Source organism: Perissodus microlepis, chromosome 1 (genome assembly GCF_051167445.1).
Source record: "Perissodus microlepis isolate ML-2025 ecotype Zambia chromosome 1, ASM5116744v1, whole genome shotgun sequence".
Lineage (NCBI taxonomy): Eukaryota > Metazoa > Chordata > Actinopteri > Cichliformes > Cichlidae > Perissodus > Perissodus microlepis.
The window spans coordinates 3,848,335-3,871,859 of NC_140461.1; the positions used below are offsets into that span (position 1 = coordinate 3,848,335).

General features: G+C 39.4%; 1 protein-coding gene across 1 annotated transcript in view; it reads right to left on the reverse strand.

The window, feature by feature from the left end:
* Positions 1 to 23,525, reverse strand: part of LOC146393167 (neural-cadherin-like) — a 325,691-nt gene that overhangs the window by 115,941 nt on the left and 186,225 nt on the right. The window contains exons 25-26 of the mRNA XM_084927227.1: positions 17,627 to 17,856; positions 6,393 to 6,670 (exon numbers count right to left, since the gene is read on the reverse strand). Of these exons, the coding sequence (XP_084783353.1) occupies positions 6,393 to 6,670; positions 17,627 to 17,856 (508 nt within the window). The remainder of the gene's footprint in view (positions 1 to 6,392; positions 6,671 to 17,626; positions 17,857 to 23,525) is intronic.

A 23,525-nucleotide genomic window follows, 5' to 3' on the forward strand; every position in this document is an offset into this window, starting at 1 on the left:
AATATGTCTTAATCGTGCTTTGCAATGTAAAAGTGAAGTGTTGGTAGAGATTATTTTTCTGCCAAAGAATCACTGATAGCAAATTGGGTGGCACACCAGCAATAACAGTTCACTCAGGCAACTCGTGTTTTAGATAACTAATTATTAGAGCAGAATGATGTAGTTTGAGTTTGCTGTAAAAGCTCTGAGCTCATCACTTACTGCAAATATAGTCCATATAAATTGGGGGAATGATGAGTAAATATCCCCTCTGGAAGGTACAAGTGGGTGTTGGGGTGGTGGAGGGGTTGAAACAGCAGGCAGCGATGCAAGGTGGGAGGGGTGTGCTACATATGACATGAAGAGAGTGAGAAATATTAGTGTGTTTGGCAGAGTTGCCAGCCTGAACGAGTTCACAGACTTTGCTTAATTAACAAGAAACCTTGACACATCATTGTTCGTTGCTCCACTTAAGCTCCGTGGTGTAGTACCCAGGTAACAGCATGATGCCCCATCAATTAGGGAGCAGTCAAAAACAACAGAGTTCTAACAATCTAGATCACTTTTCACACTCCACCTTAGTCTAAATAACATTTTTCTCTGCATATACCACATAATCGCTAAGCATGTTTAGGAAAAACACTAATATTATAGTTTTGACAGACAAGGTCCACCTGGGCCAAAGTGAGATCTGAATCCGGTTGTGGTTGGAAGGAAGCATCATATGCCATTGCAGCTATTCTGCATTAAATATCTTTCAGCCTATAGGCCTATAAATACTATGACCATTTTAATAACTTTGTCTCTGTTGAGCTCCACAGTTGATAATCAAGATGTGACTGAAGACTTTCAGCTTAAATTCAAGGAATTCAACACAAATTTTGTGTCAACTGTTAAGGAAAACAGACATTTTTATACTCGGCCCCCACAATTGACTGAAAAGGAGATTTATGGCTAAGTGAGGTTGGTTCTCTTGTTAATCCATAACAAATTAAAATGACAAAAGACCTGGAGTTGATGTTAAATGTTGAACTTGCATTTGGCAACCGTTCACCAGAACTGTCAATATGAGGCCCAAAGAGAGGTCAATGCAAATGAACGAGGCTGTCATTAGGCTGAAAAAACCAATTAAACCTATCAAAGAGAGAGTAAGAGCTTTAGGAGTGTCAAAATAAAATCTATTACATTCTTAAAAAGAAGGAACGCACTGACCAACTCAGCAACATCTTAAGTCTGGAAGACTACAGAACAAGAAAAGTGGACGAATGCTTTGCTCAGGAAAACTCTCTACAACATCTAGCCAAGTTAATTACACGCTCGAAGACTTAACTATATCATTGTCAAAGTCTAGAATTTAAGACACGTCTTCACGAATGGAAATACAGAGGGCTCACAAAAAGGTGCAAACCACTCGTTACAGTCACGAAGGAAGGCAGATTAGACCAGAAAACATGTGCTGCTCAGCTCTAACAAAACATTTGTTAAGAAGAAACTAAGATGAAGTTGTACCAGAATGATGGAATAAGCAAATGCTCATGATTTTAAACATACCACATCATCTGTCAAACATGGCTGTCAGCGAACTATGTCACTAGTTTCTGATGGTGTAACTGCTGATGGTAGCTGGATAATTTCTGAAGTGTACTGGGCTGTAGACTCTGCTTAGATTGGGCCAAATGCTGCCAAACTGATCTGACGATGTGCAAATGTATAATGAGCCAAAAGATACCGCAAAAGCAACCCAAGAGTTTCTCAAGGCAAAGAAAAGGGATATTCTTCGATGATCAAGCCAGTCACCTCATCTCGGCCCAATGAAGCATGCTTTTCAGTCACAGAAACAACTACATGTAGAAAGAACCACAACAATGATGTAAAAATAACAAAAATAACAAAATATTACAGAGTAGATTCAAACTGGTAGATGAGAAATTAAGGTCAAGGAAATGAAAGGCCTCAAACATGCTCGGTGTAAGTCTCTTTGCCTCGTACTGTAGCTGCTGTTGGCAACCCTGCCAACACATACCCACTCAAAATTAAAATTCCTCCAGCAGATGTATGTTAGTTCTAACAGCTGTTACAAGGTTCAAGAATTCCCTTTAGCATGAATAAAAATACTATGTGCAAATTCATTTTAATTCAGCATGACCTACTGTTGCAACCCACCAGTGAGGAACAGCACACTCTTAATGGGGAAATTCAGTGAGAAAAGGGCTGGGAGTTTAAATTAAGAGCTCAGGAGTTATGGGATTATTGGAACATTTGCTGCCATTGTGCAAAATAAAGATTTCCTTCTGTGGCACCGGGCAAGGCGTTTATTTTGATATGATAATTTCCTTTACATTTTTAATCACCGTCCTTTGCGAGTTAGCGTCTAAAGTCAGGACTGCATGAGTGAATGTAGTTATACACACACCACAGGAGCTCTGCCTTCATCTCTCCATCACAGTCTCAAAAGCATATGTTTATAGGTTATTATCAAGCCTTTAATTTCCATCCAGCTTCCATCTTCTCCCCTCATAAAAGCTCTTGTTTTCTTGCACTGTGGCAAGACATCACTGAAAGCTGGAAATTAATCAGTTACTGATTTTATGCTGACTGAATGTAATAAGCAGTGTTGGTCAAGTTACTTGAAAAAAGTAATCAGTAACTAATTACTGATTACTTCCCCAAATAAGTAATCCCGTTACTTTACTGATTACTTATTTTCAAAAGTAATTAATTACTTAGTTACTTAGTTACTTTTTAAAAACACGATTTACAACCTGAATAGGTGATAAAGCGTAGATCTTTCAGCCCAATTCTACTTTTTCTGCATAATCCATCATACAAAATGTAATCAAATGGAAAAGTCTCTTTTTAAAACTTGTTTTATCAGTTTTAATCTTAATCTGCATCAAGAAAAAATTAAATTATATGCACCATTCTCTGACTTGAAGAAATTTGTTTAACATTTAAACCTATTTTCTGCACATTCCAGCACATAAAATAAAATATTTTTTGTGTTTACACTCAGTCTTTCAAATAGATGCAAGTAAAACACAGCAGAAAATAAATAAAGTCAAAGACTAGCGGTCCTGTTGCTCTATTTTCACCTGTAAAGCAGGCGGAGGTTTACCCTGGTGCAGGTGTGCTGCAGCGGTCAGTGGAAGAATCCGCGAGTTTCTCTGTGAATTTCCCATTACGTTGTAGCGCACTCGGTGCTTGTTTAGGGTTTTTTTCGCTGTAAAAAGAAGTTTTCTTCCCACGCACAACGGACACTAATGTTTTTGTCACTTTTTATGGAATCAAACTCAAAGTAAGGTCAGTACTTCCACGCTTTAAACGCTGCACGCTCATACTCTCTCCCGCACTCGATATATGATCCATTGTTGATCTGCACACAGCTGTTGTCACAAACGTCGCACTCGCTTACGTCATTGTCATGAGACATTCTTGCAAAAAAAAAATCACGGTTTTAGTAACGCAGTAACGCAGCGTTCCTACGGGAAAGTAACGGTAATCTAATTACCGTTTTTGCAATAGTAATCCCTTACTTTACTCGTTACTTGAAAAAAGTAATCAGATTACAGTAACGCGTTACAAGTAACGCGTTACTGCCCATCTCTGGTAATAAGTGATCACTGTCTTTCTCTTGGCATTTAAACTTCTTTGTAGACAAGACAGCAGCCAAACTGGAACCTGACTTCCTGCCATACATCCCACACTCTACAACTTATTTAGTCTGTAGTTCAGGTAGTAGAAAAGCTGCAGCACTGGGACTTCTTCATGTCTGGCAGAAGTAAAACCTTGGCAAAAAATAAACCAACCCTACAAGATGTTGACTGATCTCAATGCCAGGAGAGAGCATTCAAACCTCAGAACAGGCTTACTTGCGGTGCACTCGCTTTTTAATGACAACCCGAGATGCTTGGGATTTCTTTATATCTGTGATGTCTGCTCTCCAGGCTGACCCTCAACAAGCAGGGGGATTAGCAAAGCAGTGGAGAGGCTTACAACCACACCTGTGTATTAGCCATGTGATTGCATTTCTAATTTTCTGAGATTAGTCATTCTTGAATGCCTTTCCAATAGTTCATGCTTGGAAGAATCATTGTTCTGATGTCACTGAAAATCACATGGAAGTACAATGTGACCCGACCTTATCTGTCAAACGATAACTTTAAGGTTTATAATGCGAGCTCTTCATAATGACGGTCCAATCAGTAGAAATTTTACTTTAGTTTTTTATGCTTTAAAGAAAGGGATGATCAAAAAAACGAAAAACAAAACGAACAAACAACAAATTCAAAGACCAGAACCAACAATGCGTTAGGTCTCTATGCTTGTGTGTCCAAAACCTCCACACAACCTATGCCATAGAGTTTGACCTGTTAAAAAAAAATTACACAGTGAGTCACATATGGTTAATAACCCATCCTGACATAAATACATAGCATACCCAGGTGTGATATACCACAGCTGCTAAAGTTCCCACTGAATGCATTATTTACTTGTAAAAAATCTGTTTTTAAAATGACACTACAAATTTGTGCGCTGGTTTCAATATTTACATCTTTAAGTCTCCTTGCTGAAATTTACAACATTAGTCCATCAAAACAGGGGCACAAGATTGTTCACCATTTCCCTCAATCCACAAGACTGAAAACTGTCAGAATCAAAACAGCCAGGTAAACCATTTACCCAGAACCTGTTTGTCCTCTTGTTCTGAGATCATAAGTAGGATGTTTGGCCTATATAGCAAGTAGGAGAATGTAATAATAATAATGGATTGCATTTATATAGCGCTTTTCGAAACCCTCAAAGCGCTTTTACAATTCCACTATTCATTCACTCTCACATTCACACACTGGTGATGGCAGCTACAGTTGTAGCCACAGCTGCCCTGGGGCGCACTGACAGAGGCAAGGCTGCCATATCGTGCCATCGGCCCCTCTGACCATCACCAGTAGGCGGCAGGTGAAGTGTCTTGCCCAAGGACACAACGACTGAAACTGTCCGAGCTGGGGCTCGAACCGGCAACCTTCCGATTACAAGACGAACTGCCAACTCTTGAGCCACGATCGCCCTAAGTAGGAGGATGTATACAATACCGCAGAGCGACTGGACAAATATATATGACTCTGTCTGATCCTCCATCGCCATGTTTTTTTTTTTTTGTTTTATGCAGTTTTATGCAAGACTCTTGTTGATTTATCATTATTTAGTTCAGTTAGTGGCCTTCCTTCCTGAGAAGTTAACTTTCAAAGAATAATTGGCTTTCACAATGCAATTAAAAAAAAAAAAAATTGCCAACAAGAACTGAATCTATTTGCACTTGATTAGTCACAGTGTATCAGCAGTTGGCAAAACCCAACAAAACATAAGATACAATTTAAAGAACGTCTTTTGGGTTTTGTCCTGATAGCTCCCCTAAAGCTATGCTAATTTTAACTATTTTTTTATTTTTATTATTAATATTTTTCTGTTACTCTCAATCATTTTCTGTTACCCCTCTGAAATGTTGTAAAGACAGTAGGACATTATCTCTGTAGTTTTTATATCAATATTTTCATTTCAACAAAGCGGTGAAAATCTGCACAAATATAAGGACACGAGCTGGAGGAGAAAATGAACGGTAAAATTAATAACAATAAACCCTTTTGGTCGCAAAATATGAAAAATATCATGAAAATACACATGCATAAAAACAAACAAAATGCTCCTCTACAGCGAAATAATCTTTAAAAACACAATGTTTTTTTTTCATTTCCAAATCACGTCTCCAGTTATTCCAAATGACAGTGAACATCTCACTTTGCTACCTTCCTAAACGAAAATTTGAGATTGATGAGAAATAAAGGTCATTAAGTGACATGGATGAGGGCACAGTCAGAAAAGCTTTTCATCTAATTACACTTTACATTTAGGCACAAATGTAGTGATAGGAGAAAAATTACACTAGTATAAGGTCACTAATGATGTGCACACTGTGCAGCCCATTTCGATTTTTACAAGTACTGCACGAATGTAATAATTTATCATTTTTACTTCTGCAAAACTCTGCAAATGAGTGAAATTAAAGGGAATTTATTACTAACGTGAACATATTTCTAAACAACTAAAAACAACCTGCTAAAGTTCGTACGCTGCTACATTAGGACATTCAGCAACAAGATTTTGTGAGTGTCATAATGAAACTGTGAAGGTTGAACAATTTGTTGCATTTTGAAGTTAATTTTCAACATGATCAGTAATCTCAGTGTACTTAATATTGTAAACTACAGACTATACAACACTGCAGATTGAAATCCCAGCAGTGTAATGATCCCATATGAGGAGCATTCCAATGGTCTACCTTTCGTAGACCATTGCAGTGACAGCTGGGATGAGGTAGGAAAAGAAGATTAAAAACAAAGCAGAGGAAAACAACTCACCTGTAGCCATGCTGAGTGTCCACGCACACTCCACCGTTGTAGCAGGGGTTTCTGGGATATGTGGCACAGGGCTGATGGGACTGTTCTCTGCCTGGGCAGGAGCACACCGCTGTGGATTCAACTGTCACAGACACAAGACTCATAGTCCCACAATCCACCACTGTGGGCGTGTCCCGCACGTTCAAAGTGTTGGAGCAGCCACCTGTCCCGCCACACTCGGAGCTGGGACACTCATCCACCCGGACCTGGAACACACTGACCTGCAGGAAAGACTGGAGCTGGATGGAAAGAGAAAAAGAGAGCACTTATCAGGCAGACTGTCATGTCACGGTAAAAGCACAGGGTAAAATTTTAGTCGAACTTTTATCTCTCCAAGCACAGCGGGCATCGTAATGGTATGGATTTTTTTTGGACCTCTACTTCTGAGTCTGTAAATAGCACAACAGGGTGTATTTCCCTTTGCACAGACATGAACTGGTAGGAGACGCTTTAGAGAGGCAACAAAACTTCACCCACTTCCCGCACATAAACAGTGCCGACTGGGCTGAATCAATGGACAAAGACGAGTAACATGGACCTTTGTCTGGTAATGAACCCAGACCTCTGCACTTTGCCATCTATGATGTAACACAAAAACATTAACAGCTACATACTGAAACACCACTTGGTCTCTTTAATAGTTCCTCACAGAATATGCCTACTTTTCTGAGAATATGCTTGCACTTTCTGCACACCCATCCAAGCGCTTAAATTGTATGGTAAGTACTGACAGTGTTGACAGCTTTCACAATGAAGCAGCTGCAGTGACGATCACATCAGCCACACTCAAGAATAACATGTGGCTGAGGTCAGGTTTGACTAAATCCTTTGAGTGTGTGTGTGGGATAATGTTGGCCTGACTTTTGTATAAAGTGAGCTATTTATAATTTGAAGTAAAGTTTAAAGTTAGTTTAACAAACTTTAGCTCTCAGTACAACTCACTATTATGTAGGTGAGAAGTAATTAAAGTAATTACACGGGTAAATGTAACCCAAGTTTAGTCGTTAGATGTCAGCCCAAATCGGGAAGCAAAATCTGTGTAACACCAGATGAGTGAAGGGGTCTCATGCATTCAGCTGCACCCTGATTACCTGATAATCGACTTTGATTGACAGCTAGATGTATTTGTGGTGCTGTGTGGCAATTTAAATAAAAAACATCAAGAATGTAAAAACTGATTTCCTTGGAAACAGATGAGTAAAATTAAGCTTATCTGTTATGCCACGCTGGCTGCAAATCCCTCGACTTGCAAGAGAAAATGAACTGATTCCAAACCAGCTTTAATGTTAAGGTGTTTGAACTCTTTTGCCATAACCGATCGAATTATGCTGCAGCCTGTGTACCCGTTAAAGTATTTCAATGTGTATTATGTTTACTGTCTAGACCAAAAAGTCATGATTGAATCTTTTCAGTGAAATAATTGTAGTTATATATAATTTTCTGATCAAGTTATTTTTTTTATTTTCATGTAGATGTAAGTTGGACATCTAATGTCTGACTGGATGCACAACCAGTTGGGAACAATGTTGATAAGAGCAAACTCGGTGTGTGAATGTGTTCGGATTACCGACGGCAGTTCATTTCTAAGAAATTGAGTTATTTTTCTGCGCTGGCTCCTGGAAAAGTGGGCTAAATGGTGATGAAGCAGAGGGGAAACTATGACTCTCTAGGTTGAGCAATTTGATAAAGTGATGTGAAAGAAAATTAAATGGAAACTGTATGTTGTTTGTATGCTTTTGGATGAGTCGACCTTCACTGGTAAAGCTGACAAAGGTCAACTGAGTTTGTGCACACATCTGTGTGCTCATGAAGAGGGGCGAGCACACACATACAGACATACTGGGGGTAGATGGTACTGAATATGAACGCGGGTCGCTTTATGCTCAATATTCCAGACTGGCTGGACTTTAGTCAGTGTGAATCGATCGCACCGATTAACCAGGCAGTGCAGTATTTGCACTTATTCTCCATGGCGGTGCTGCAGGGACTGTAACTTTGATAAGGATTTTGTTTTATGGATCAGTTATACTTCTGACTGATGTCTCATAACATCTGACATTATTAGCAGTAATGTCCTCCCATTCAAAACTCGCCTCTTTCATTTAAACTACCTGTGTCATTAATTTTTGTACTTCATAGTCACAAATGCTTCTCTTCATTGGTTTCTCTCATCTAATGCTGCTGAAGGTATATGCATTCTTACAGCAAATTAATTTGAAAGGAGCTTGGCTGCATGAGAGCTCAATAAAAGGGGCCTATAGATGATCACACACACACACACATATATATATATAGCTATGGATATCTGAATCCCATTTCCTGTGCCCTTGGTCTGTGTCACTGTGCACTGTATTATGAGACTATTAGCCAAACATGGTTTGGCAACCCTATCTATCTGCCAGAAAATCATATAAGAAATGTAATTTCTATATACAAAATTTGCAAAAGCTCATTTGGTTTGCAGGAAACATTATGCAGGTTTTCAATCAACATGAGGAAATGTTTTTAATTAACCTGTTGGCATGTAGCAAATATATTAAAGCTGAACTTATCAATGGTTCCAGTGTTACTAACTCAGTGTTGTTTTCCTCCAGGCACACTCTCAAATTTTAAGTGTACAATATCCATTTGTATGTTTATGTTGAGCGATGTGCAGCACCTTGTTAAGGCTAAATAAAAATAGCAGCCTGGCTTTAAAGGAAAACTTTCGAGTGACTTGAGACTCAAGTTGTTATGTATATTTAATTAAACAAGACATACGTATGCAACTTCTGGACACTGGTGGAAGAGCTGTTGGCTCTGTATGCTCAACATTTACAAAAATAGCACAATGTGTACAATGTACCATATCAGTCATCATATCTTGACAAGATAAACAATAACTGGCATATTCCTCCACTGAAATGAATGTAGTTAGTACAGTAATGAGGATAAAGTAGCTATTGCTTTTTGTCCTCTCCAAGGTTTCTGTTAAAGTAATAAGTGAAAACAATTTAAGCTTTACAAAATTTTATGTTTCAAGCTGTGCCTTTATCTCAAAGAATATATCTGAAACGCAGCATGCAACTCGGATTGAACAAAACGGCATCTGCTGTGTACTGTGTACCATTGTGACATCGTAATGGAATCCAGCAGGGGTGGACGTTTTTGAGTGTAGCTGCTAAAAAGTTCTAATTGTCTTGAATATTTGCTGGAACTGGAGGGCAAACGTCATCATTTGCAGCAGACTGAAACGTGACCTGCATAAGAGAACTACATGTGCTGGTTTCTACAGTTTAGATGTTCAAACATTTTTACAAACGGTTAAGATGACATGGTTTGAACTTGGTGGAGAGCGGTATAAATGGAGGTGCAAGACAGAGACTGTATGTTTGTATGTATTCAGTTTAGCAAAAGTGTTTGCGACACACTGAGCACATAAATCAAATTGTGAGAGGCAGACTATGCCGCAGGGAAAGGAGAGAAAGGGGTACAATGAAGAGGGGAATGCCAGACACAGGGAGTATGAGGAGGAGTAAGATATCTGGGGATAAGGTGCTTTGCGGTGGAGTCAGAGTCATGCTGGCTGTCAGTTGGTTCTTAAAGCAGTGGGTGAGCTGAAAATAACTTTATTATAATTTTTGTCTGCTAGCGTCTTACACAGCCATGTGTGCAGGAAATCACTACATTGGTCTCGTCCTATTCAGCGGCACCAGATGGAGGGCTTTGCTCATTCTAGTATTTCTTGTTACTCTGGCACACCAACAAGGCATTTCAAAATACTCACAAAAGAAGAAGAGATTTGATGTTTCCCTCTCTCTCATCCAATATTTCTTATTTATACATAACGCACAACTTTTTAAACTTCTTTGCAGTTGCAGCGTGCGCCGATCTGTCATTCTTTTTTTTTTTTTTTTAAATCATTTTATTTTGAAAGACATTTTATTTTAAAAGAACACTACTGTACTCTCCATTGGAGTTTGCATCCCCAGAAGCCTAAATGGCTGCACAGACATGAGCGTGCTCCATCTTTTGTATCTGGTCTCCATTGAGACATGCACTGAATTTCAAAGGCAGAACAGTGTGTATAGCAAGGAATAAAGGACCAAAGGGATCTATTGTTCCTTGGACTATTGTTCCACTGCATTAAGAAGATCCCTCAGTCCTCTCCCCTGCCCTCGGGGCCACATTACTATAATGACAACATGAACCTTGGTATCTGAGCACCATACCGATGATTTTTTTAAAAAAGTCAAAAACCAGTGTAGTATCATTAATAGTCAAGTAGAGCGTGATGGATTGAAAACACTGACGGATAACTTCCATTATGGAGGTAGAGCAAGCAGAAATAGAGAGGGTATAAAGATTTTTAAAAAAAAAAACCCTCCTACTTCTGAGGCATTACAGGAGAATTGAGAACATTAATAATAAGAACTGCTTCATCTTCTACACCCCCCCTCCTTTCCCTCTTTCTTTCTCATCCAGCTCCACCCCCTCACAATCTCCCCCACCCTCCCCAATCTCTCCGACTCTCGTTCATCCTCTCTCGCCACGCTTCACATCTCATTCTGATCAATGTCTTCTCCGGAGAACCTGGCTGAATTCAGATGAAAAGCTCCGCGCTCTCCTCACAAATCACACCTGAAAGCCCCGGCTACCTCACCACTTACACATCTTTCTCTCCCTCTCTGCTTTCCTCATCCTGGAAACTTATTAGTACACTTGCAAATCTTTCCATCCTTTGATAGTCACGTGAAACAACAAGAGGTTAACTGAAAAGAACGCTGAGTGGCTGAGGGCTGAGTGTGGCGAATGACCTGAGCTGACCACCGTGACCACAGCTGGATTCTCACGGTTTTCTCCCTGACAGACACACACATGCAAATCCAAACTAGCTCATCTTTCCCTCCGAGGACACCAGTTCAGCTCTCTGTGCTGTGAAATGCATACAATTCAACGTCTATGGTTCAGGCTCTCTCAAACACACACATGCACACACACAGGTCCCCTACTTCCATTCAGACTTCTGAAACGTGAAATGAGGTCTGACTGAAGCCAGCGACCAGGGGGCATTAGTGTGATATAGTAAAATGTTTGTTTTTTACCGACTCCTTTTCTGCAGTGGTGGAATGCATCTTTTTTAATACAACCTTTCCTTTCTATAAATGTCATTTAGAAATACAATATACGATTAAATACAGAAATATAACTGTACACAACAAAGTACAGCTCTGTTTCCTTTTCTCTTTTTGTTGTTTCCCCCCTCTTCCTCTCTTTTGTGCAATAGCCAGAGTACTGAATTACAAGCATATTACACACTGTGTATTTCTGTTAGAGTCAAATTAAGCTGGATTTAAATGGATTTTCCATACTCATGGACCATGAAGTATAATATATTTTCTTTTCCTGGTTGGCCCAGAAATAATCCAGTACAACGGTGAAAATCAGGTCTCACCTTCCCGTGTCCCACATACCAGAAATGATTTGAATTCTTACACAAGGCTGAGGTAAAACTTTGGACACCATAAATGGCATCACACAAAAAAGGGCTTTAAACCAGAAGTGGATTGTTTGGATAAATATACTCATCCCTGGCGTTACAAACTGGGAAGGCTGATGCAGCAAGTCCTAGTGCTATATTGTTTAAAATGTACATGTGTATATCCAACACACTGACATGCTGTTCAGTACATTAGTACGGGAGGCCAAATGCAACATAATTATGCATGTTTATTTGGTCCAAAAGGCTAAGATAGGGTTGAGTATAAGCAAAATAAAATGGAATGCAATAACATTCAGGACTGAACTCTCTGTCATGAAATCATGTTTATAGAAATGTCAAACAAGAGGACAAGATGACCTTGAGCTCAGGAAAGCAACATCTGTTTCTAAATGAACCACTAACAACATTTTTGTATCATTTTTTCTATTTAAATTAACGAGATAGTTTAAAGTAAGGACATAAACCTCATTCTAGAAACATACAGCCTGACCATTAAAAACACTACATTCCCTTTTCATTTCCTTTTCATGTAAATAAGCACAAGTGTAATCACGAAGCTCACCGCCCATTCACAAAACAGATGACGAACAACCTGAGATGATGGCTCAGCGGCTTTTCCACATTCAGTCAGTCTACTTCAATCACGCGTGCTTTACAATTTACAGATCACAGTGAAACAAACAAAGACAAAAATACGCTTACGGGCAAAGTATTTTAGAACAAAACAACAGCATTTCTTTCTGATTCACACAAACAGTGGAGATTTAGCATAATGCTTTGCAACATCCCAGCATTTGCAGGCACAATAAAAGGTTTTCACAGGACTCGATGTGGTGTGTAAGAAATTAAATACACCTTTCCCCTCTTCTATATGTGGACAGGTATCAGCCTAATCAAACGCAGCTTAATAAGTAATTGTGAATAAGTGTGACCACTTTTATAAAAGTCTTTCCATGAGTGGACGTTCCATTGAATTCACCCCGAGCTCCGACCATGCAACACTAAGCAAGCAGTAAAGCGAAGCTACTAAACAAGAGTGAGCCAAAATACCTCCACAATGATGTGGATGTGGTATGGGACTACTTTTATAAATAAAGGTTAAATTAAAAACTGATCATGAAGGAAAGATGGCAACCACACAACCACATTTATGATATTAGTGAGTTTAATAGAAACATGTAACTAAATAATAACTTCTTGCAATTAGCAAGCGTTGCCCTCTTTACTGAGACAAAGATTTATGATGTTTCAGGAAGCCACTATATAGAAATCAAATGCCTATGCATAGAAAGGTTAACTCCAGTATTTAGCTGTAACTTCTTCACAGTCCATGTGATCAGTACACTTAATGCTGAATGTGACCAAGTTAAAAACACAGTTGAAAAGCAATCTGCTGGAGAAAAGTGCAAACACTGAACGCCCTTTTGAGAAACACACAAGATGTGATCACACCCCGAGGTGTTTTCACACCTGCTGCGCACAGAGTGGTTAAATTAAACTCTACATTGTTCACAGCAGATCTGGTTCATTTGAATACACGTTCAACCAAACATTTGTGTTGAATTACCAGCTGATTCCAGCCTAAAAATTTGTTCTCGAGTCATGTCAGACTCAGTGCTGGCACTTGTACAACAGTATCATGGGCTTTTTGCTTTCAATCTTGATTTCCTTAAGGTTTCAAAAACTATATGAACTGTTTTCTTAAACTATTAAAGGCAAATTTTGATATGAACAGACTGAGTGAAATCTCAGCATGCCACTGTCAATCAGACATTCAGGAGCTAAGTAAAACTGCTAATCACCTCATGAACCTTGTAATGGAGCCTAGTGATAAGGCCAAATATTACTTAATATTCTCTGCCTTTTGTTTTTCAGGCTTCTTCCCACAGTCCAAAGACATGCATGTTAATTTAATGGGTGATTCTGAATTAGCTGTGGGTGTGAATCTGAGCTTGAATGATTGTCCGTCTTCCTGTGTTAGCCCTCTGATAGACTGTAGCCCACCTCTCACCCTTTGACAGCTGTGACAGCCTCTGGTCCCCCAGCGACCCTGAATTGGATAAGCAGTTAAGAATGGATGGATTACATAGCACCAACTACCCTCAACAATCTTTTCAGGGAAGAATACACCGTAAGCTCAATACCTTGCAAAAATATGACAACGAAGAAGAAGAAAACCTGTCAAGGATACAACAATCTAATACCTCATTTCTTTGTGAAAACTCCACTGGAAACCTTTTAATTTCACATTCTAGGGAGAACCTTACACTCAGATACCAAATGACAATACTAAATAAAAAAAGGTAGCAAACAGCTCCATGTCTGATTTTTATAAAGTAAGACAGGACTATGTGTCATCCACATAGCCCTGAGAATGTTGTTGGATTGGATGGTTGTGGAGATGAAGGTTGGTTCAAATATTTCATCTCTGCTATTGAAATCATTTTTTAATTATTATGTCATCAAAACAAAACGTATCAGACACCTTTTTAAAGCATCACTCAGTACAGCTACTCTGTTCGAGTCACCACTCTGTCACTTACTAGTGTGTTGAATAACACAAGCTTTCTGAGCGTGGCATGTGAACTGCAGAATCTGTTCAAATGCATTTAATATTGGACTGCTAATTATAGCACTGCTTTATGAATCACTGCTGCTTATATCTGTCAGGGAGTGATTGGACTCAACTATAAATTATTAAAAGCAGCAAAGCTTTCATGAACAACAGCAGCCTAAGTTGTTGCTTATAAACGATATGCACGTATTGATTCATAGTTTCGAATGGGAACGTGTGTTGTTGAGCTACAGCAACTGGGTGGAACCAGATGAAATTTTTTAATGGTGCTTTAGTGGGTAAAAACGTATAACCAACAGGTCACTTATGGGAGGAACCAAATGTTAACTTCACTCAGCATTTTAAATCATATGTCTAACTAATGCCCAACAGATGCTGCCACACCATTTGTATCATCAGCCTTGTCACATATTTATTTCCAGGCTAATGTATGATAAATAAAAAGGGCATCAATCTTATAACCCTGCACTTACAAAAACTGCCAGTCAAAAACATCCTTTACAGACGTGTTGTGCAAAAGAAATTAAGTTGAAGAGTTTGGATGTCAAGGCTGGTGTCTTTCCCTACGAGGTTTGCTTTCACTTTAATGAGACATGATGTAGATGAAAATGACCTAAATCCATCAATTTCTCAGACACTTTTGATGCTCACTTGGCTGTGCCAGCCTGTTTTCTTGTCATGCACAACCACTAATGTGCTGCAGAGTAAATAAATGAAGTTGTCAGTACAAATGAGCATCTGTTTTTACTTGTTACTTGGTTAAGTTTATTTGTGCCAAAAATCGAGATTTCTTTTGCTAGAGAGACCTGAACAAATTACATCAACGCAGACTCAAGAAAATTAATTTACTTAAAACTGTTATTTCCGCTCCACACAAAACCGACCCTAACTTAAACAGGGAGAAATATTTTCAGCTTTCACAATATTTAGGTGCATAGCAGAAACCAGTATTCCCCAGTTATCAGTCTTGATGAGAGTCCAAACTCTCCCTTTATTGGATAATTGCCTCTGACCTCAACTAAGAAAGCTGAATATCTGAACTGATTAGTGAGCATCTGTGTTTTAACAAATAAAAACACAGATATACTGCTGCCAATTAAGACCATTCGTCTTTTTCATTTAACAGGTCGGGGTGATAGCTGCGTAATTAATCAAAATGCACCATATTGGACAGTATTCAGTCATTTAAAGGCGGTACAAGCATAAAGATTAATTTCTTTATCTTTCTGTCTCTAAAATAAGCAAGCATAATCATTTTTTTCCCAGTTTACTATTTTTTGTAATGTTGTCCAATATAGATAGGATTGTGAACATTGTGGCTCTTAGTCTTTAAAAAGGTTCATTTAAAATGTGCAAAATGAAAAAAAAAAGCCCAAATATTATGGACTCAACTGGAGGTGTGCTGCCCTGAAAAGCAGCTTTCATTTGGGGGAGTACAGTTTTGTGGTGGAGTCAACACATATACAAAGGTATCATCAGCATAAAAATCAGGATTATAAAAATGAATATTACCTATGTACAGACTATCAGTGGGTTAATAATGGTTATGAGGAATTTATGATTGGAACCAGCTGTAGGCAGAAAATCATAACCCACAGAAAGCAGCTTATTTCACTTAAACTGTATGTGGGAAATACAGACAACTGCTGCACTGGGGTTGTTTTTTGTAGGTCAATTGGCCTGTCAGGGCTGCAAAGTGGAGTTGTTTTCAAGCAATAGAGATCACAGCAGAAAGCACTATTTGGTGAATATTACTGCTGCATGTCAGCACCGCCTACACCGCTGTGGAAGCAGGTGAGACAGGTTTTCCCCATTTATGACAGCTTATTGTTTACAGACAACAACTAGCAGTTTCGATAGGTAGCCTGATGAGCATCACCAAGTCAGAATACACTGTGCTTTCTCTCAGCACCTACATGGCCATCAAGCAGCAATGTTATCATTTTGCTTCCTGGATTGGCAGCTGCTGTACCGTGACAGGTCCTTCTGTCTCAGGGGCACAGTGTGTGCTACAGGTGTCAAATGACACAGCTGTACACAACACAGCCACACTCTGGCATTTGATGGGTCAGGGGAGGGAAAACCACAGTCAGGTATAGTTATAGAGGCATAGAAGATAAACTATATGTTTTTCTCTCAAAAAGGCTTTGAGCATAGAAATCAGGTCAAATGTGTTTTTCCAAAGCAGGAGACAAGTGTGCCGACTTCGGTGATGCTTTAAATACATTTCGTGTAAAGTCTCTCCAGTTAAACCGCCAGCAAGGTGGAAACATACAAAAGTACAGAAAATTATGTGTGTTTTTGAACTGGGTGTGTCAGTTATGCTGGCATTTTGGAAATGAATAAGAAGTCAGTGCTAATTAGGGCTAATTAGCTAACATTTGCTAGCTATCTAATGTTGACCTGGATATATTTCCAGTTCCAGGCACAGTAAGAATACTAGGTCTAAGCAGTAATATTTTGGTTATCTTAACACAATATGTTTTAATATAAACCTAATCTAAACTAAACCCGATGACAGATCAAATGACTCAGCACTGGTGTGGAGATCTGGTGACAGCACCTGTGTGACAGGCTTAGGGGGAGTGTTTTATATGCAGTACTGTACTTTAGGTAGCTGGTTGTTTTGTTAGTCACCATCTGCGGCTCCGGGTGAGTTCATCTGACAAATCTGACACCACTTGTTTTATCTCTGCTCCAGTTAGGTTGGTTGGTTGGTTTCTTTGTATTGTCTAGAATTGTGACTGTCAGGCCCGCATCATGCATCCAGCAAACTGAGAAAACGTCACAGATTTTGACTGCTACCTGATATGTTAGATTTTAATGTAGACATCAGCCAAAACACTGCCAGAGGCGAAACTTGTGCTTGCAACCAACAACTGCAACCATACAGTGAGAGAGCACAACCCAATTTTGGGAGGCTTACTCACGTGCATGTGCGATGTCAGAGTCCCTTACCCTTCAAGTGGCGTTGCAGTGCACTTGCTCACTGACGTACACTTGGTTAGATTACCTGAGCGTCATTCGAGAGGTTGTGTTGTCAACAGATCGGCCAATAATCAGGTTGAGTGGCCTTTATTATGAGAAAACTGAGTGTCAGTGTCGAGAAAAGCCTAAAATAGACAAAGAACAACCTACCTTTTGCTTGTGAGCGGCCAGGTAACCATGCATTTTCTCGGGCTGAAGGAAAGATGGGCCACTATGCACAGCAAAGCGAACATCCAGCATTCGCTCCTTCACGTCCATGAGGCTAAAGATGTTGACATCATCAGGTGGGACCGAGAGCATCTCAGACAGGAAGTCCACCAGCAGCTCGTAGCGGCTCCGCTGCTTCCCCCTCAGTTCAATGAACTCCTTCGCTGTGATGTCTGAGCAATACATACATACACACACACAGAGAATTGGAACTGTAAGTGGCCTCATTATTTCCGCCCCTGCTCAAGGATAAATCCAATTATTTTCAAACTGCTAAAGTAAAAAATAGTCCACAACACTCCAGACTAGAGCTATGATGATAAATTATTTCAAAAGGCTTACTGTATCTGATAAAATCACTTGTTTGTAAGTTATTTTGCGTGTGTTTTCCTGTGTGTTTGTTTCAGTGCGCCTACAGTATGTTTGTTGGTGAAGAAAGAGCTCAGGAGTTCAATTTCAGTTCCTGTCAATAAACGTATTTGCTGATTTTGTATTCGGTTCTAATCATAAAATGCTGTGAACCTGTGAGGGAAAAATGTTACTCTTCTTTTGTTTGTCAGTGCCAGTCTGACTCCAGTTGTTCAAAATGTAAAAATTACCCCGAAGACTCATACAAATGGTCAAAGACTGGACAGGTGATCCTAGCAGATTATTCCACCGACACAGACGTTTAGTCTGTCAGGTAGGAGCATTAACCTGGCCAACACAGTGAATATCTGGGCAGCAGTAACCAAATCTCTGGCAGTAGATGGCCCTGCAACTCCCATGAGACACCACTTATCATCAGATTTTGGATCAAAACAATCATGAATAATAACCAGAAGCTGGCACTGTGTATATGCAAATAATTGAAGTCAGATTTTTGAAGGAGTGGCACGGACAATTTTGCCTTTATAGAGATTAAATGAGCACCACATTTAAAGCTTCCCATACAGCACCATAATTGGGAAAGTTGAAGTTAAAATTATTTGCTTTTTAATGTTAACACCCAGGTGTTGTTGTACGCACCTGCAAAAATCAGTCAGCATTAGTCAGTGAGAATTCAGCAGAGTACAAATGTTATCCAACAGTAAAGAATAAAATTATCTCTGCAGAATTTTCAGTGTACAGGAATTCACTGCGACTAATTGATAATGGATGGAAAGTACAACAAATGCAGTAGAAAGTCAAGAAATAATTAGACACACAGACTAAAAAAGCCCAGATTGGTATCAGTTTAGCTTGTTCCAACCAGCCTTAACAGCCAAATCATATCCACAGCCAAACAAACCAGCAGACGAACAACAGCAACTTTAGTGGATTAGTTCTTATATAGCGCTTTTCTACTCTGTTTGAGCCTCATTCACCTATTCATACAAGCACTTCTACACTTCAGTGCACTCTATCAAACATTCACATATATTATTCACAATCCGGTGAACCTTCAACATTCAAAATGAGACCAAGAAAGTAACAGCTAAAATATGACTTACAAAATATACTTTGGCAGCCAGTGTGCAGCCAATTAAAGTCTGTGTGTAGAAAAACACTGGATATTGATAACAGACAATACACAAATTAATAGAGAGCTAGAATAAGCAAAATATACTTTTTGAAGATTATGGACAGATCCTATGTGTCAGGACTGAAATCAACAAAATGAAAATCTTGTGTTAAATAATTTGAATTTTCTGCTCCACTGAGCTAAACTAACTCAGATCCATGTTCATACCAATGTTCTATTTAAAATATGGACAGTTTTTATGCATCTAAACACTTGTGATGTTTTATAAAGTAATGACCTCATCCTGTACGTAGAGAAAGATCAGATCAACAATGAACAATGATGGGAATGATGAGGTTCATGGAGCCCACAGGTTTAAAGGATGCTGTGCATGAAAATGTAAAATGTTGCAAGATGCCTGAGAAACACAGCTTAGACAGCTTGGATGAAATAAAGGAGCAAAAGAGTCAGAGAGATAGCTCCGTGTGGCACTCCTGCTGGGTAGATAACAACTTTCTGTTCTCTTTTTGAACTTTTTATTTCCATTCATCAAGTGAAATCAGACAGTCCAATCAATCACGTCTCTTTTTCACACACACAGCATAAGTGCAACAGAGTGTAATGTCCATATTTAGCTCCGTAGTCACATGACATGAGAGAAATGAAACATAAACAAACAAATTATGGCATTCAACAATCCTAACAACACTCTGACATTATTACAGAGACAGGTAACAATATGTGTCACTCACAGCAGAGAGGAGCACAAAGTAGTGGTAGCACCAAAAACAGAAGAGGAAAAAAATATTCTCAAATGAGGAAACAAGAGACAACTGGGACTCATTTTACTGAGAATATATCTAGTTTTAGTTGTTATCTCGTAGTATGCTGTCCATGTAGCAAACCTTCTTAACCTTCTCCCTCCATCGATCCACTGTGGGAGGCTGCGGGCGCATCCATGAGATTGTGATCGACTTCTTATCAACTAATAAAAAGACTCTCAGTAGGAATATCCTATTGTCGCCTTTTAATCCTTCTGGCAGTTGGCCCATTATATACAGAGTAAGATGGTTTAAGGACACTTCTCTTTATGAATTCATTTTGTATATGTTGGCAGTAGTCTGATAGTTTTGTGTGTGTTCTCTTACCAAGCCACAGTCCCTCCACCACTGACCTGAGATGTTCACAAATTTTGATGTGACAAGGGCTTGGAGTGGGTGGGGGGTGTTAATGGTTTAACATAACAAATTGCTTCATATTTTAATGGCACGGCATGCAGCTTGTCCCATTTTTTGCCTTTCTCTACAGCTGAAAAATAATGTGGTGGACGATCATATTTATCATATTTGTGCTGAAGCTGCTCAAAGAACACCATGTCTTCTGCTTCAAACAGCTGGTCCAAGAGTATCGAGCTGTTTCATTCCCACTTTCTAAACCCTGCTTCTAGTCGGGAGGGAATAAAGTGAGAGTTATGTGCAATCCTCACCTGCTGGAAGCTGAAGTTGAGAATCTTAGTTTTTTCTCACAGTGAGGATTTGTTTTTACCTTGTCATGAATTATTTCCTCTCCCGATATCTTCACTCTTGAACGGGATTATATCTAAAATATGTGGAGCCCTCACTCTTTTCCATCCTGACCCAGTTGGTTTCGTTATCTTGAGATATTCATGTAACCACGGACTTGAGCTAGGCTGCCCAAAATGATTTTTTTTCAGGTTTTCAAATTCAATTCCAGTTTGTTTGTTTTTTTCCAAATGACTTTAGATAGTCATTTATTTATTATTTTAAATGTAGGTCAGATAAAGACTGAAACAAAATGAGTAATCTAGGTAATCCATTCATGTGTATTGTTTCTACTTGTCCCACATGTTTTTAGGCTGGCTTTTATTTCACCCATCAGCTTTCGATAGTTAGCTTTGAAACATGTCAGAGGTTATGACAATCCCTATCTGAACTCACGATGACACCAGAAATCTAAATGTAGGCCAGTGTCCCACCAACATCAGTGTCTGAGATTTCGATTGACTGATCCGATAACCTTTCTAAGTTAGGGAATATGGATAGAAGAAACGAGGTCATATCATCATTTACAGCTTTAATGTTGTAATTCTGCCATATTTAATTTAGGTTTAATATTTAAAGCAGAGAACTGGAGTCGACCACCTTGGCTGACCCCTCTCTGAACAACAACCCTTCCCTTTGACATGTGAGTCTGACGTTATACGTATAACCATTATCCAGTCCACATTCCCCTAACAGTCAAGGTTTTGTACAAAAACTCTTGATATGTCAGCCACCGTGTTCTCCAAGCTTAGTCGAGTATCTTTTCTTCAGCTCTGTAGTCAGAAATATCTCACTGTAATGGATCTTGGAGGGGCAAAGTGCTTCAGCTTCATGGTTTGGGATGTGAGACCTGTTTTGACACAGGTCTACATCCTCCATTAGTTCAAGTGATGTGAGCAGCAGGTTTGTTAAGAGATTACTCATTTCATTCTCATATTCCCCGTCTTCTTTCACAGCGTGTGTAGGTTGTCCCATCTTGATCTTGACTCCAGGTCATCATACTTGACCCATAACTTTTCTTATCTGTGTCCTAAATAACAAACAGCTCTTACATGTTGGAGTATTTTGTCCTCTACTTCACTCAGTCTCTGTTCAATATTCACAACTTCTTGTTCTAGTTTTGTTGTACACTCCAGTACACTCCACATCGCATAGAGTGGCTTCCACCCTCAATAAAGTGGCCTCTGTGTCTAGGGAGGCCTGAGTGTGCTCTTTCATGAGTTGTGCAACTCAGTTAGCACAGCAGCCATGTTTTCTTCAATTCATGTCTCACCGGTGTCCATTTGGTCTTGTTTATCATCTTTTTCTTGTGGCTTTGCTTTCTTTTCTGCCTGTTTGGTTTGAGCAGACATGGTAGGTTTTCTCAAAGGCAGTTTGCATTAATTGTTTGGCTGTTTGTTGAAAGGTTTCTCTCCCACAGCAGGAGAATCAGGCTGCTTCTCCTAGCATGACATCCCAGAAGTCCTTTTGTTAACAATTTTCTAATCTAGCAGATTCAGATTATAACTAATAATAATAATAGTAATAGTCACCAAAATGTGATGGGTTTGGGCTGTTTGGTTACACAAAACTCAAGGCTTTGGTTAGTTTAGATTACTTTGAAATATTACCACATGAAATGGCTTTTTTTTTAAGGTCCTTTCATATATGTAATCTCAGTCAGTCTCAATGTGTTTAACCTTTACTAATGGAATTTCAGCTTAAGATCTCAGAGAAATGCAAAAACTATATTTCAAAATTAAGATAAAGTTAATATTTCAGACTTTGGTTAACTCTTAGATCAAGTGGGTATCTTCCAGGGAATTTTGAGCTTAAGAAGGCAAATGCTTAAAAGGAAGGAATATCTTTGAGGCCAGAGTCTAAGCAGTTAGAGCTGTTAACAAAAACATTTCAATTGTGCAAGTTAACATGTAGATGGGAGCCAATACACAAAGGACCAGGACTAACAAACTGCTCTACGTAAGAAAACCCAAACTAATTTCATTGTTATCAGCACTACGAGACTCAAAGTTCATCTCACAGAGAACGAAGTAAAAGAACGCACACACACACACACATATATATAAAAAGGGGTGGGCAGGGTGATTAGGTTTGTGAGCGTAGAGAAGGAGACAGAGCCTAGGCATTAAGAGACAAGACAGGGGGCTCAGAATGGGCTCAGCGGATACAACGTGAGGGATCGAGGCTAATGTCAGCTCCCATCAGTCAGTCCAGAGGGAGAAACAAGGACACAGGCAGACAGAGAGACAGTCAGGAGGGATAGGGGCTGGCGGGGGGAGAGGGTAGTAACTCCTAACGCAGTGTGGCAGCCTTTGCACCTGGCTTTGATCCAACCTCACAACTGACTTCTGCTTTCTCCTTCCCAGAGGCTTCATTGGAGGCGGTGCACAGATGCCCTCCTGCCTCAAGGCTTGTGATTTTACACAAATAAATGGTAAATGGACTGTGTTTATATGGCACTATCCTAGTCTTATCAACCACTCAAAGCGCTTTGCACTACATGCCACATTCGCACACACACACTCACACAGTTTATTCTATCACATATTTGGCTGGATCTGAGGCATTTATACGAGATTCAGTATCTCGCCCAAGGACACTTTGATATGCGGGGAGGGAGCCAGACGCTCTAACTTCTGAGCCACAGCTGTCCCTTAAATAGACACAAAAGGGCCAAATACTTACTTTATATGATGAAGTTTTATATGAATAACTGAGACAAAAGAGTGAGAACTAACTGTGGCTTTGTCTTTTTTGCAGTCCTTCAGAAGAGGTCAAACAAATGAGGATTTTATGA